Source organism: Tursiops truncatus, chromosome 2, assembly GCF_011762595.2.
Source record: "Tursiops truncatus isolate mTurTru1 chromosome 2, mTurTru1.mat.Y, whole genome shotgun sequence".
Classification (NCBI taxonomy): Eukaryota; Metazoa; Chordata; class Mammalia; order Artiodactyla; family Delphinidae; genus Tursiops; species Tursiops truncatus.
Window position 1 is genome coordinate 166,466,493 of NC_047035.1, and position 14,835 is coordinate 166,481,327.

The 14,835-nt window shown below is 45.7% G+C and overlaps 1 protein-coding gene across 1 annotated transcript in view; it reads left to right on the forward strand.

Moving 5' to 3' along the window:
* Nucleotides 1–14,835, forward strand: part of GAD2 (glutamate decarboxylase 2) — a 66,870-nt gene that overhangs the window by 35,033 nt on the left and 17,002 nt on the right. Inside the window, exons 9-11 of the mRNA XM_004315833.4 lie at nt 4,379–4,433; nt 5,789–5,905; nt 8,078–8,142. Of these exons, the coding sequence (XP_004315881.1) occupies nt 4,379–4,433; nt 5,789–5,905; nt 8,078–8,142 (237 nt within the window). The remainder of the gene's footprint in view (nt 1–4,378; nt 4,434–5,788; nt 5,906–8,077; nt 8,143–14,835) is intronic.

Below are 14,835 nucleotides of genomic sequence, written 5' to 3' on the forward strand. Positions count from 1 at the left end.
CGATTTGTGACCATTTGGATGCCTGCCCAGAGATCTACATTCCCCAGTAACGTGCTTCTTCTGGTAAGATCGTTCTTCCCATCGGAGCCACGGGAAGATAGCGATGCATCTGGGTCCAAAGTCCGCACACGGGGTAATCTGTGCCTTTTGCTTCTTTGCACAAAGAGAAGGCGCTTGCAGCTGGCAGCTCTGGCTGGCAGTGTGGGATTTTGCCCAGGCAACTTCATGAAGTTATCTGACCCTATAGCATCACATGAATCTTTTTTAATTTTCTTTTTTTTTTAAATTTGAGGTAGCATTGGTTTATCGTATTTATAAAAGTTTTACGTGTACAATGTAAGGTTTTGACTTCCGTATACATGACAGTGAGAGCGTCATATGAATTTTTAAAGACTGTCACAAAATCAAGAATCTCAGTGCGAAACAGCCACATCCGAAGCAGCGGTCTGGCTCAACAGTCCTCACTTCAATGGCAGTTCTTTCTTAAACACTAACACCTAACAGAGAGAGCATCGCAAAGCATCAGTCACAGCTTAACTGGGCACTTAAAGGCTGCGTGGGTAAGCGTAAGAGATATGCATTTTTGCTATGGAAATACCTCTAGACCAGACATATGTGATGCAACAGCTGTTATCCAAAGCTGCCCTGCACCAAGACATGCTTGTCTGGAAAAGCCAAGACTGCCAGACAGCTTCTAATCCTCAGAGAAGCCTGCTGGCTGTCACCCGGCTCTCTCTCCCTCCACAGCACGCGGGCAGGCGGGGATGCACAATGCCACTTCCGGACCTCGCTGCCCTACAGCCGTGATGGCTCAAAACCCTGGGTCCTGTGGAAAGTGCTTGGCTAACCTGTTACACAATTATTGAAATACCTACCAGGCTAAAACTTCCATTTCTAAAGCAATGTTTCTCAACATGTGGACTTAGGTCTGCCTGTGTCACCATCTCCTTGTTAGAAACGCAGATTGCTGTGCGTGTTTGTCTATTTGCTTATCTCTGTTTGTCTCCCTTGTTAGCGTGTAAGCCCTGGAGAGTAAAAGCTGGCCTGTTTACTGGGGTGCCCCATACCCCTAACAGTGTTTGGCACATAATGAGGCCTCAATAAATTAATTTGTAGAATGAATTGATTCCCGGGCCCTATACCTGACCTCCTGAATCAAAATCCCTAAGAGCACAGCCAAGGAATATACATTTTAAAGACATACACAGATGACTTTTATGCATGCTAAATTTTACAAACCATTGTTGTAAAGTAATTCATCCAATTCTAATTGGAGAGATGAAAAGTTTTGTCTCCAGGGGCCCCCATACTAGCGGTCTTGTCAGTCTCTAAGGTAAAGTGAACATATTAATATAATCCTAGGGGGAAACTTTTTCCTTCTACTCACATACCTCCAACAGATGTCGATCTGCCACCCACAGTGTGCCAGGCTCTGGGTTCCTAAGTGGACAGAACAAATATGGGCTTGGACGGCCAAATGCCTGGCAAAGTCTGGAGCCTACCTGTTAAGAGCACACCCAGAGCTTTCCACTCTGCGAGAAGCGAACACTTGGACTTGATTATTTGACAAGGCTGTCCCTTCTCCCTGCCCTGATATGGAAATGGGACGGACTGTATGTTCATTACTGTTTTCCCGGCAGGTTTGAATGACACCTCCGATCCATGAAAGCCAGATATTATCTCAAAGGATTTATCTTAAAAGACAATATAACCTTTCTAAAGAGGTTTCCTATATGTTTGGCCCTTTGAGTTTGTTCTGGAAGCTTGGCATTTTCTTTCTAGGTAAAGCCAGCCTTTACCTGGTCCTGGGCCGTCACACAGGTGACTGTCTTGTCCTGTTTCCTCATTTGAAAAATGAGACAATTAGACTAGAACGAGGTCTAGAGCCCCTCGCAATTCTGATGTCCCCTAATCTGTTACTTCTCCATGAGGTCTCACTGCCTGGGCTTCACAGAATGTCCAGATGTGATTAGTGAGCAAACAGCAATTGTCAGGCCAGTCTCCCCAAAACTCTCCAAGGCAGAGAAGGTTAGTTGTGGTAGACTAGGTAACATTTGGGACTTGCAAACAATTTCTGAGAATTCTCTCTCTCAGTTTCTATGTTTGCCTACAAAAATACTACGGCAATTTTAATGCACTTAAAACTTGATGTAAAAGGTAAATATAAGACCTGAATGTCCTCTGAAATTTGAACTTTTTGTTTCTGTCACGGTGGAGCAAGGTGTTTTAGCACAGCCAGATCTAGGAGAGGCTGAAAAATCACAGCTTTGAGGGACGCTCCCAAGCCAAGCTGTGAAGTATAGGGAGACACGTAGGGCATGAAAGGGCCTCCAGAGCCCTTCCCCCCCCTACAAAGCCTGCCCTTCCATTCCCTCTGTCCCTCCTTCAGAGGCCCATCTCACAGAAGTTCCCCAAAGGTGGGCTGCTCTGAATTAGACTCATACCCTCAGCACCAAATTTAATGCCCTTTGTTCCACTGCAGCCCAACTGACTAATCACTGGTGATGTGTCCATTGCCATTGCCAGGTAATTGCATTTTAACAGCCTTTCTTTGGAAAACAGCCTCACAAAACTCAGTGGTTCTCCATGCTTTCAGACCCAATGTCTACGTTATATACCAACTATTATGTAATACCTTCTTTGTTAGCCTGAAATGAAAATTGTAGAAAATATAACTTACCTACTCACTGTGCCCAAATTAGTTTTATAAAAAGGAGCAAGGTTAGGGGCTTCCCTGGTGGCGCAGTGGTTGAGAATCCGCCTGCCAATGCAGGGGACACGGGTTCAAGCCCTCGCTCGGGAGGATCCCACATGCTGCGGAGCAACTAAGCCCGTGCACCACAACTACTGAGCCTGCGCTCTAGAGCCCACGAGCCACAACTACTGAGCTCGCGTGCCGCAGCTACTGAAGCCTGCACACCTAGAGCACATGCTCCGCAACAAGAGAAGCCACAAAAATGAGAAGCCCGTGCACCGCAACAAAGAGTAGTCCCCGCTTGCCGCAACTAGAGAAAGCCCGCACAGCAACGAAGACCCAGTGCAGCCAAAAAAAAAAAATAAATAAATAGGTAAATTTTTTTTAAAAGGAGCAAGGTTAGAGAAGTAGTTTATAATAAGACAACATATTTCAATAGGTAAAGCTTAAGCGAGACCACACTAGAAGCTCTAAAGGAGTAGCCCAAATGCTTGCTCTGTGTCTAAATCTATATCTACCTAAAGTCACAAGGACCACCACAAATGACTATAGAGCTAGTGACACATTCCAAAACCTCACTTACCGTCCCCTAAATGCCAGTAGCCTCCCCAACCATTTATTGTGACAAACGCCTCCCCATCATTTATTTTTCCAAATTGTCTTCTACAAACCTAGATCAATGGCCCAGATGTGAAAAGTTTAGCCAGCTTAGCAATGTCAAGAGAGCTATTTTAGTTTAGACAATAGTTCACAGCCTCCAGTAACATGCAGCTACTCTGTCCTCTGCCTGGTTTTTTTCCCCAAAATCTTGGGGTAGGAATGTCATAATGCATAATGACAATCTCAACAATAAAAGCTAACATTTATGGAATACTTCCCATATGCCAAGCGCTTTAAAAATTTTTTTTGCATTTATTAACTCATTTAATCCTCATAACTCCATAAGTAATATTATTATCACTGCGTTCCAGGGATCATAATAATACGCACAGGGAAATTCAGTAACTTGGCTAAGATCACACATCTAGCCACATCTAACTTCTTGTAGAAATCAACTCCTTTGATTATTATAATAGTGAGGTTTCAGTAAGCAAAGTGCTATCTGTGTTTCTATTTTAGGAAAGAAACATTTCAGAGATGAAAGGATGTTTCTTTCTCCAATGCCTGTCTGCCTGTTTGACATTTGAGTCCATGAGTTCTTGGCCTGCTTTGTGCTTTTAGCCCTTGGAATGTAATTAGGTAGCTTTTGACAATATGTTCATCCAAATGATTCAGAGTGGATTTTCTCTTCTTGGCGTTTCGTCTCTGTGTGAAATTGCAGGTCCATTCACTGGAAGATTTGGAATGCAAATCTTCTTCTGAACTCTGCTCTCATTGCCAAAAGTCTTGCTCCAAAGCAGGTTTGTTTTAATCAAATTAAGAAATGACCTAAAAAGCAGGCTGTGTGCAGAGTGGAGAGACATGTGGACAGTGGGGTCGGGCATCTCCTAAACGTGTCAGAAATTACAGTCCAGCATCATTCAGGGAGGAAATGCCTTTCTTTCTGGAAACAACCGAGGAGTTGTTCTAACTGATCATTATTATCAATGATTTAAGGTTGGACTTCTACCCTCCTGTGGCTCCTTGTAGAGACGACAAAGGAAATTATTCAAAGCAAACTTGATATACTTATTTTCCTTTCAGGGGGAAAATGATCCCATCTGATCTTGAGAGAAGGATCCTTGAAGCCAAACAAAAAGTAAGTTTTTGAAGGGAGCTTTATCCAGCCCATAACAAGCTGACGGTATGTATTTCTGTTTCCATCCAGTAGAGAACACATTTTTGTTTTATTTTTAAAAGAGAATATGGAATTTTGCATTGTCATTACTTATTTCTCTGAGTGATAGGCTCTGCTTTGAAAAGGTCTAAGTTACTGAATAAATACCACACACAGTGGTACTGTAACAGTTTCCAAAGGATTTTTCTTCCCACGTGATGAGAATTGGCACTAAACAGACACATCGGAAGGACTGTATTCACAAGCGGAAAATCCCAGGAAGCTAATGTAGCGTATGGGAGTTACTGTGTGTGGTTATTTGAAAAGAGCCAATATTTCCTGCCTAGACACATGCTGGTGTGTTGGCCCTTCAAACACCTTATTTTTCAGGAAGCAATTCAGTACTTTTTTTTAGAAGTGACAATTTCTGAAGACCTGCTAAAAATTCCTACAAAGCTCTAGGAGGTCATTTACATCCCTGGATGGTTCACAGGCCAGAGCTTTTAGTAGATCTAATCTACAGTTCCTAGTTCAACGATATAACACACGAATTGTACTATTAGGATCTCAGGAATAATTATTAATTTTCATATGCCCTTTTCCACCCTACAAAGTGGCAGCCGCATCCTTTCCCCTTGTTCTGGTACTGGAACCACTTCTAGTCACATAAACCTTTGCTGCCACCTAAAGACTGACTCTGTAACGTCAGGTTCCATCATGAATTTGAGGCATTCTTGGGCCACCTTTCAGCAGTGGCCTGTTATTTCTATCAATTTTCATTTAGCCACAGCCAGACAGACTGAGCCAACTTAGACAGACAAAAGTCATGGCTTACTGTTTAGCCCCAAGTGAATCCTCTCCTTAAGACTGTAAGTAGGAATAATGGGCTGGTCAGAGTTCTTCCCTTTGTCCTCTTGACTGCTCACTCTGGAAGATTTAGTACGTTCAGAGGCCCTGTTATGAAAAAGGAAGATTAGAAAAGCAATCGGGCGTGGGGTAGGGAAGGGCAGAAAGTCTCCCTGGAATATATCAGTGGTTTGTGGACACCACGAAGCTTACTCACCTCTGAGTCCAGTGTAGCCTCTTCTGAGAACCAGAAGTCTATTCTCATAAGGCAACTGGCAGGGCCAACAGAATGGCCTGGAGGACCTAGACCCTGGAAAACGAACATCATTCCTACCAGGCTCCAAGGTGTTGTTAACCCTCCTGATGGTTCCAAAAATGCAGACGTGTATGATAGGAGGAGAATGTCCACTGTCTTTTTTTAATCAGCTTTTTAAAAGGATCCTTTGACCCCCGCCCATTTTACAATATTTGGGGCTCTCTCATTTGCACAGGGATTTGTCCCTTTCCTTGTGAGTGCCACGGCTGGGACCACCGTGTATGGAGCATTCGACCCCCTGTTAGCTGTTGCTGACATTTGCAAAAAGTATAAGGTCTGGATGCACGTGGATGTAAGTATCCCATAGGGACTGCCACTAAAATGTCCTTGCACGTTTTTTCACCTGGAGCTCATGGAATGAAATGTATTCTCTCTATTTTTTTACTTTAGGAGTTTATTTTCAGGATGGTGATAGTTAAGCTTTTAAAAATCGCAGAGGCAAAGTAGTACACAACTCGCACAGGACATAACATTCGCTGGAAGCAGTCTGAGGCTGATGATGCCTTGACTTTCCCAGCAGGATAATATTCTTATTTCTATGGCCAGGACCTGAGCTGCGTACTTAGTTCTCGATTCATTGGACCATAATGTCCAAGGAGGAATATGGCCTGTGTACACACACACACAGTCACACACATGCAACGCTTACTTCCCTATGAGAATGGTCCAAAGAGTAAATAGGAGTTGCATTTATGTAGGAAATCCAATGGATGAAAAAATTCAGCTCAAGTCAGAGACTAGTATAATCAAAGAGGAGAGCGGACTTGACAACTTGCTAGGAAATATGAATCCAAATTTCCAATTTGTTATCTTGGTCAGCTAGTAAGATAAACTATATATGAGATGTTTTGACTGCAGGGTTAGTCACACCAAAAAATAATGGAGATGCACCCATCAAGACATTTCCAAATGAAACAAAATGTCAGCTTTTAGAAGGACAGATTAAAGGGATTAAAGTTTAGACTGGTCTGACTCCAAGTGTGGCTCCAAGATCGGCTGCTCTCTGCAAACTGTTTAGGACCCACCGTGAGATAAGGAATCAGTGCCAGATCATCTCTAAGCACGATGCTTGGTTCAGCTGATGTGTTTTCCATTGGGAGACTTTCTCGAAGCAGGAAGCCTAAGTTGATTTACATTCTGGTGCAAGAGGCTTATGTTATAGAGTAGACCGTTTTGAGTAGATCATTTTGGCTTTATAGTAAGCATTCAGACCAAATTAATCCCTCTTTCTTAATGAGCAGAAAACCTCCAGAGGCTAAGTTAGGTACATTTCCATTACCCCAGAGTTATCCTGCGTCGCAGTTTCCAGTCTTCTTTTCCTTCCCTGATTCACAGTGTGAGTTGTTCTTTAGCCTACCAGAGACCCCTTTATTTCACACATGAAGACACTGAGAAACGGTTGACAGACCCCAGTACCATCAGTGACCTGGGTCTTGGAACTGGACAGCCTATGAAACCTCACTAGCTGATTCGGGGAGAGGATTATCCTGACAGCCTTGAAAGCAGCAATGTGTGTCCCGAGCCAGCAGATGCAGTGGGCTCTCCTCCAGAGTTTCTACTTAAAATAGAAGAACCAGTTGTATTAGCTTTCTTTGAAACATATCAAATTTACCACTCATTATCCTTACTGTTTATAATTCTATAATTAAACTGGAAAAAAATCTTAAAATATTACACATTTGGAAAATTGGATAATTTTTCAAAGTGTAAAAGGACTGAAATTACAACAGAGAAAAGAATGCAATTATACCCAGTTTTTTTCTTTAAAATTATCCCAGGATTATTTTTACACCCAAAGAATGTTAACATTTTCCGATGAATCTCCATCTTTACATCTTATCTTTGAAGGAGATCATTACACCAATTCAAATCTTCAAACTTGAGAACAAAGTTCTTTATTGCTCAACTAATTGGCTGATACAAATCTTGCCTGCTTGCTTTTTTTTTTTTTTTTTTTTTTGGCTGTTAGTTTTGTTTTGGCTTTTGGTTTATCTTATCCAAAATTACACATCAGTAAAATAGGCTTGGAAGGTGTCTCCTCCCCCTGGAATCATGCAGACTTGTCAAAAAGAGTTTTCCTTGCAACTTGAAAGCAGTTTAAAGGGTCCCAGCCCATCTTATCTACTCTAAACTGTGGAGATACTAGGGCTTCTAGTTCTGAGATTATGAGCTTCACTAAGACTGAGTGGTGGTGATGGGTTGGGGGAGGATCTCTCTCCTTCTCATGCAGACTGAGGAAATGTTTGGCCCCTTACATCCATAGAAATCTGAGGTGGAGCCTGAGACCTTAGAATAGCCCCCCAATTTAACCTTTGGAAGTCTAGTGGCCAGTCTCCAAGTTACCTGGGGTTGAGGCTGTACCTTTCACCCTATGCAATGCTTGCTGTTCCGGAAGACACCAAACTCTAGAAATCCAGGCAATTAAAAACACTGCCTTTTTTTTTGTATGCTCTCCCTTTTCCAGGCAGCTTGGGGTGGGGGATTACTGATGTCCCGGAAACACAAGTGGAAACTGAGCGGCGTGGAGAGGTACACACATTTTTCTTGTTAAAAACCTAAAGTGTGAAAGCTGAATGTGAAAAGCAAATTACACCCAATTTCCAAGAACTGTGGGTGTACAGATGAGCCCATTCGTGCAGTGCCTGTGTGCCTTATGTGCTCATGTGTGCATGAATATTGTGTGTAGACAACGAAGAAATTAAATCCCATACCAAGTGACCCAAGTGGAATGTTTCTAACTGGCCTCCATGGTTGGCCAGAGGACTCAGGAACGACCTTCCTGGGGTCTCTGAACCAACTACCAAAACTGTTTAAAACTTCAGGCCGTCCACTGTTTTCTAGGGAGATATATAGCTTTCATGTTTCATGAGAGGATAATATCCGCTGCTTTAAAGAAACCAGTAAATAATTTTGTGAAGCAAATAAGCACATTGTAATTTATCAGCGTTGAAAGAGGAGTTTGGGGTTTAACATGGCCCCTTTACTTAAAGTGAAACCTGCTTGTGATAACATCATGTGATAGTTTCATCCCCATAATAATTTTTCTGGTGTAGCTCTGTTTGATGCTGCAAAGCACCTTTTATTCAGAGACTAAGCAGTAGACCATTGAGAAAAGCCGCAAAATACAAAGGAAATAATTTTTGATTAGCGTAAAGCCTACTCAGGGCCAAAGGAAAAAGGAAAAGAGATACAGAATGCAAAATCAGCCTTGGCCTTTAGTTCTGACCCACGTGCAGAGGGAGCTCAGAGTTCCTGGTCCTCTGCGCACAACATGGCAGGTCAAGGACAGTGGTGAGCTCTGATACTCCGGGCAACTGAGAAAGCCTGGATTCAACCAGGGCTGCCCATTGCCCACTGTGCCCTGCCCAGTAGCCAGATGCTGCCCAGGAAGAGTTTCCCACTGGCTCTGCCTCTGGACATCTTGGCACAATTCCTGTCCCAAGGCGAGAAGAGAGGCTGGTGGAGCTCAGAAGCATCTGGGAGCACTGGGCAGGCAGGGCAGCCGGGCCAGAATGAATGGCAGGGTGTGCTGTGTGACATCCAGGCCCACCCACATGTAGAGAAGCCGTGGCTGCGGAAGGGGGGCAGAGGCAAAGTCTGCGGCACTCTGCCGCAGTAGCGGAAAGAAGGCCGGACAGGCCAGCCCAGGCCCGGGTCGGCAGGGTTGTGTCTCTGAGTCTGCTGCCTGCCCTCTGACTGCAGGTGTCAGTTCAGGTGTGAGTGGGTGAGGACAGGCACGGCCCCTTCCAGAGGGAGCCAGCTTTAGGTCTCTGCTTCTGGTCCATTGGGCTGAATTCCTTTTTTTCATGAAGATCCGCCTGAAACCAGAAGCTTAAGGACGAGGCAGTGAGCTAAACAGTGAGAGAGAGTGAAGAAGAGAGAGCCATTCAGAAGGTGCCCGTTCAGAGGATCAGAACAAGAATTCAATTGACGTGCTATCGAGAGAAGTGGCCTGGACACAGAACCTTCTCGTCTTTGAGTCCCTTTCAATGGAGCAGCCCAAAAAGTGAGAGGCTGTTACTGTACCTTTCACAACAGCTGTGACTCCAAGTGCCAATGGCCAGCCGTGGAGCCCCCTCGACCAGTGATTACCTGAAAGCTCGCTAACTCACCTACCTGGGGCCTTGGAAAGATAAACACCCATGTGCTTTTGGACTAAAGACTGAAGACTTTTGAGAGCAAAGCTTAGAACATTCGTCATGGGACATAGCGTCCTCTCTAATTGCCGCAATTCTTGAAACTGTGTTGTAAGTAAATCTACTAAGTGGAATAGCCAAACAGGTAGTCTTTTTTAAAAACGAGGGACCGTCAGCCCTTCCCTGGTGGTCCAGTGATTAGGACTCCGAGCTTCCACTGCAGGGGGCACGAGTTCGATCCTTGGTCGGGGGGTTTGAGCCGAACCCCCTCAGCCATCCGTTGATCTGAGAGAATCCATCTCAGTGACTCGTCAGCGACAGGCACACTTTCTTTGGTGGATAAGATTGTAAGGCCACGGGACACCCCCAGCCATAATGTGCGTGGACACACGTTTAGGAAAGAAATTTGCCTCACTTGAGATGTTACGTTTCTCCAAGCACTAGGACTCTCTCTGAAGTGGAGGAAATCTGTGATCGATTCCTGTCGCCAAATCCAGAGGTGGACCAGTGGTCACAGGGATCCCAGAGTGCTGTCCTCATAACAAAATGGCACAAGCTCCTGGAGCCCTGCCTGGCATCCCCTTCGAGAGCCAACCCAGTTCTCAGAAAGCACCTTTCTTCCCTGAAAACAGTGTCAAGCCATTTAGGGATGCTGTGGCTGAGAGAGTGCCCGGAGCCCTGGCACTCCAGAGCATGTTTCCGGGTACCGTCAGGGCCCCTGCTTTAATCCCTCCTGGCAGCGGGCTGCTGTGTATCTGGAAGAACCCGTTGTTGTGGTCCACTCTCAAGACTTTCTGGCCAAGCTGAAGGTTCCAGCACAGATTCTGCCGAATTACCAGTTATTACCCTCACTCCCACCCCTGAAACTCAGTTCCCGGACCTCTGTCCTAGGCAAGCCACATCGCAAGGCACAGCGCGGGCACAAAGTCAAGTACGACACGAAGCCTGTCTTCAAAGGGTTTAGAATCTAGTAGGGAGACTGCAGTCAACCATGGATTACAATTCCAGGCAGAGGAATTAAAGCTCAAGAGACCGATCATTCCTCCTAACCAGGGTTATTAGAGGAGAGGAGGCCTTCCCCCGGGGGTGGGCAGTGGAGCCTCCTCAGGCAGAAGTGGAACAAGGGCGTGAAGGTGAAAGAGCAGGGGCACGGAGGTTTGAGCGGATCCTTGGTGATAGTTCAGACAGGTCTGGTTGGAGACTGAGATGGATTCGTGGCAGTGACCAGGGAGCTAGCAGAGGGCCCAAAAGAAGTCCTGCCCGGTGAGTCTCAGCGCGGGGCCTGGCTGCAGAGCCAAGTCCAGATCACCGTAAATCCCCGAGCTGAGCGTCACTGCTGTGTGAGCCATTATTACGCATGGAGAGCGTTCTGTTTCTCAGGTTGGGGAGAAAACCTGGAAAGGCCCTGCCGTAGCAGCCATAGTGCAGATCCGAGGAGAGGAGTGGCATTACCTGCGCTTTGGATTCAAGAGGAGAAGGAGAAAAAAAAAAAAAAGAGGAGAAGGAGGCCAGGACTGGCTAGACCCTGCTGGGCATCACAGAGGTCCAGGTGCAGGAGGCAGCGGAGGGGAGAGATGCTGAGGGTGGGAACCGGAGCAGCCGCAGCAGCAGCGAGGGAAAGGAGGACGTGAACCCTGGAGAGCTGCGTTATCAGGGGCAGGATGCGTTATCAGAGACCGGCTCTCCAGTGTAATTTGAAGGACCGCTGCTTCTGCTTCCTTCACTTGCTTCCGGAGTATCTTGTGTGTGTGTATAGAAAAGTCGCACTCCAGTTACACTAAGAACAGCAGGTGTTACAAATGCTGAAGCACGATTTGCATCTAATGCTTTTTTTTTTTTAATGCCTTGCTGTACTTTCTAATATTTTAGGAAATTCCAGAGAGTTTCCTCTTTGACAGATTTTACAGTTTTGTATATCATGTTGAAAAGCGTGAGGGACATTTTTTTGGATACGTCTTTGATTGAGCTGGCTTTAGCTTGTTGCATATATCAAACTGCCTGGGGAACTTTTTCAATATGCATATACCAGTCACATCCCAAGGAAACATTGCAGACTCTCCGGGGTTTTGAGTGAATACCTGTGGCATTAGGTCATGGTTAGAGCAAGGACCCTGTGTAGACAGGCAATGGCTTGAATCCCACTTGCTGGTTGTGTACCCTTGGGCAAGGTGTCTCTCCATCTTTAAAACTGGTACAATAACAGTATGTACCTCACAGGGTTACTGTTGTATGGATTAGATAAATTAGTCCATCTGAATCAATTAGAGCAGCGCCTGTCAATAGTAAATACATAGTACGTGTAGTTAGTGTGTGAATACTGAAAATTTTCCAAATGATTCTCATACACACACACACACAATCTAGCACCAAAGTACTACAGAATAAAGTGCTTTATACAGAATTAAAAAAAAAAAACTGCAAGGGGTGATATCAGTAAAGGGAAAAAAAGAGAATGAAACCAAAACACTAAGGTTTGGGAGCTGGACGCTTGGGAGGAAACGGGTGCAAGGCATCGAGGTCCAGGATAGAGGAGAGAGAGAAGATCTGAAGGATGAGAAGGGAGCAAGTTAACGAGTTCACTTGGGATCTTCTGAGTTTGAGGTGCCAACGACGGCCCTGGGATATGTCTCAAAACGGCTCTAGGGGCTCAGCTCTCTCCAGCTTACGGAAAATCACAGAGGACTGAATCCCACGGCAAAGCATTTTGAAATGAAGCCGAGGCTGTTTTTCCCAGGTGGCTAACATTTCTCCAGTGAACGAATGCCCTGTCTTTGAATCACTCTGTGCGTCTTTTTGCGCCTTCATGAGGCAGCCCCTCTGAGAGAATTCAGTGACCGGTCGGTGTGAGTCTTGTCAGCTTCTAGTCTAGAAAGACAAATGGGCCGCTGCAGAGAAATAAACACCCTCGGTCAGAGCCGTGGAGAACAGCTATCTTCTTCTCCACCAGGTGCCATTACTGAGAAAGCTGCGTTTCATCAGGATCAGGCATCTAGCTATAGAATATGATAGAATGTACAGAATGACAGTGTATGTGTGCCCAGTGTCACAAAGCTCGTGAATGATAGAGTTGAAATCAGTAGCAAGAGCCAACCTTATTTGATGTTTACTGTGCGTTGGACACAGTTATAAGCCCTTAACCCAAACAATGTACCATTATTCTCCTTTTAGACACAAGGAAATCAAGGCACAGAGAGGTTAAGCAACCTGCTTAAGGTCGCACAGCTAGGAAGTGATAGAAGCTGAATACAAACTCGAGCTCCCCTCCCTTAACCACTATTTTCCTACAGCTCAGAGCCCAGGTTTCTTGACTCCGGGGTCATTCTAAAGAGCAAGGAGAAGTTTTCCTAGAAGGAGCTTTTCAATATCAGGGTTTCTTTTTTTTTTTTAATTATTACTCCTGAAGTCTTTTAGTCCACCATGCAGGGGTGTAGCCATCTGGCCATGCACTGCCTTCGCTTCTTTCCCTGATTCCAACCCATCTGACAGCCAGTGTCAAAGCTAAAGAAAGACCAGACAATGAGCTGGACTATTCATCCATTCAGATAAGATCCCCAGGCCAGTAAGTGTTCTCTGACTGGCCAGCGATGACCGCCATTCATCAATGCGGTGGCATCCACGATGCAGGGGTGTAGCCATCTGGCCATGAACTGCCTTCGCTTCTTTCCCTGATTCCAACACATCTGACAGCCAGTGTCAAAGCTAAAGAAAGACCAGCCAATGAGCTGGACTATTCATCTATTCAGATAAGATCCCCAGGCCCGTAAGTGTTCTCTGACTGGCCAGCGATGACCGCCATTCATCAACTGGATGGATGGGATCTTTCCCAGCATCTCATTTCTTCCCAAGGTTCTCACACTTTGAGTGCCGGGAACAGGGTGAGCCCCGGTCTGTTGCTCAGCCAGGAGAGGGCCAGCAACGTGCAGCGCCCTGGAGACAGCTGCCACGGATGGTCCTACTACTTTCCTTCCTCCCGTGAGTCTGTTTATGCCAAGGTGGCGTTCCCGAGGCTCTTCCTCAAGGATTCTCCGTCTCTCAGAAGACATGCGCAGAGACTCCTGTGAAGAGAGCAGCTGCTTTCCCGGGAGCTGGGGGAGGAAGGGGTTGGAAGAGCACAGCGGGGAGTTGAAGAAGGCTGCAGAGACCGTACTTGATCGACCTTAAAGGATAAGTGGGATTTAACCAAGTGAAGCAACGGGAGATGACATTCTAGGAAGAGGAAATAGCCCTAGGAGACCCAGGAGCATGAGCATAGAATTTTCTGAGAACAAAACGTACTCTGGTGTGATGGAAAGTGGTACGGCAAACTGACAGGACTCAAGACTGGCCCCGTGGCCTGGGGTCACCTGTGTGGACACGTGAGCCATACCCCGCAGTTTGGAATTTAGGCCGGAGGCAAGAGGAAAGAGGAGAGCGCCGTAAACAGAGCTAGAAAATAACCATGGTACCGGGTGGAGGATGAAATGGAAACCAAGCATCAGTTAAGACAATATATCCAGATTAAAATAATAATAATAATACTTATTATTAAAGGACTCTGTACCAGGACTATGGTTAGGCTTTTCAAATAGCATAAACCCCTGAGCTGAAAATCGCTGTTACTGATGGGAGAGCATTCTATTTATCAAGTATGTTGGGACAAAACAGATTGAAAGCTGCTGTAGGAGCCGTAGCTCATCTCCCCCGCGGTCCAGAAGGATAGCTCTGGATGAGACAAGAGATGGAAGCAGGGGATGAGCTAGAAGCTGTTACGAAAGGACACATTTGAGACATTTGGTAATTGACTGAATGGGAAGAAGGAGGAACTAGGTTGGGAAAAGAACAAAGTTCAGCTGTGTCATGAGCCATTGCTCTGAGCTCCAGGGCAGGGCTGTTGTGTCAGAAGCAGGGACACTGGAGGCACATGAGGGCCCCTGCCTGGTGCCCTGCTCCGTGGTGACCGCAGGAGGGACCCTGGACTGGATGATCCCAGTCACTCAGAGAGGTCCTCAGACCAGCATGGAGGCTGAATGGAGATACTAGCCCTCACCTACTGTCTCTGCAGACAAAGAAAAAGTTGTAGATTGAAGAGTCCACTTCTCGTTTTGTA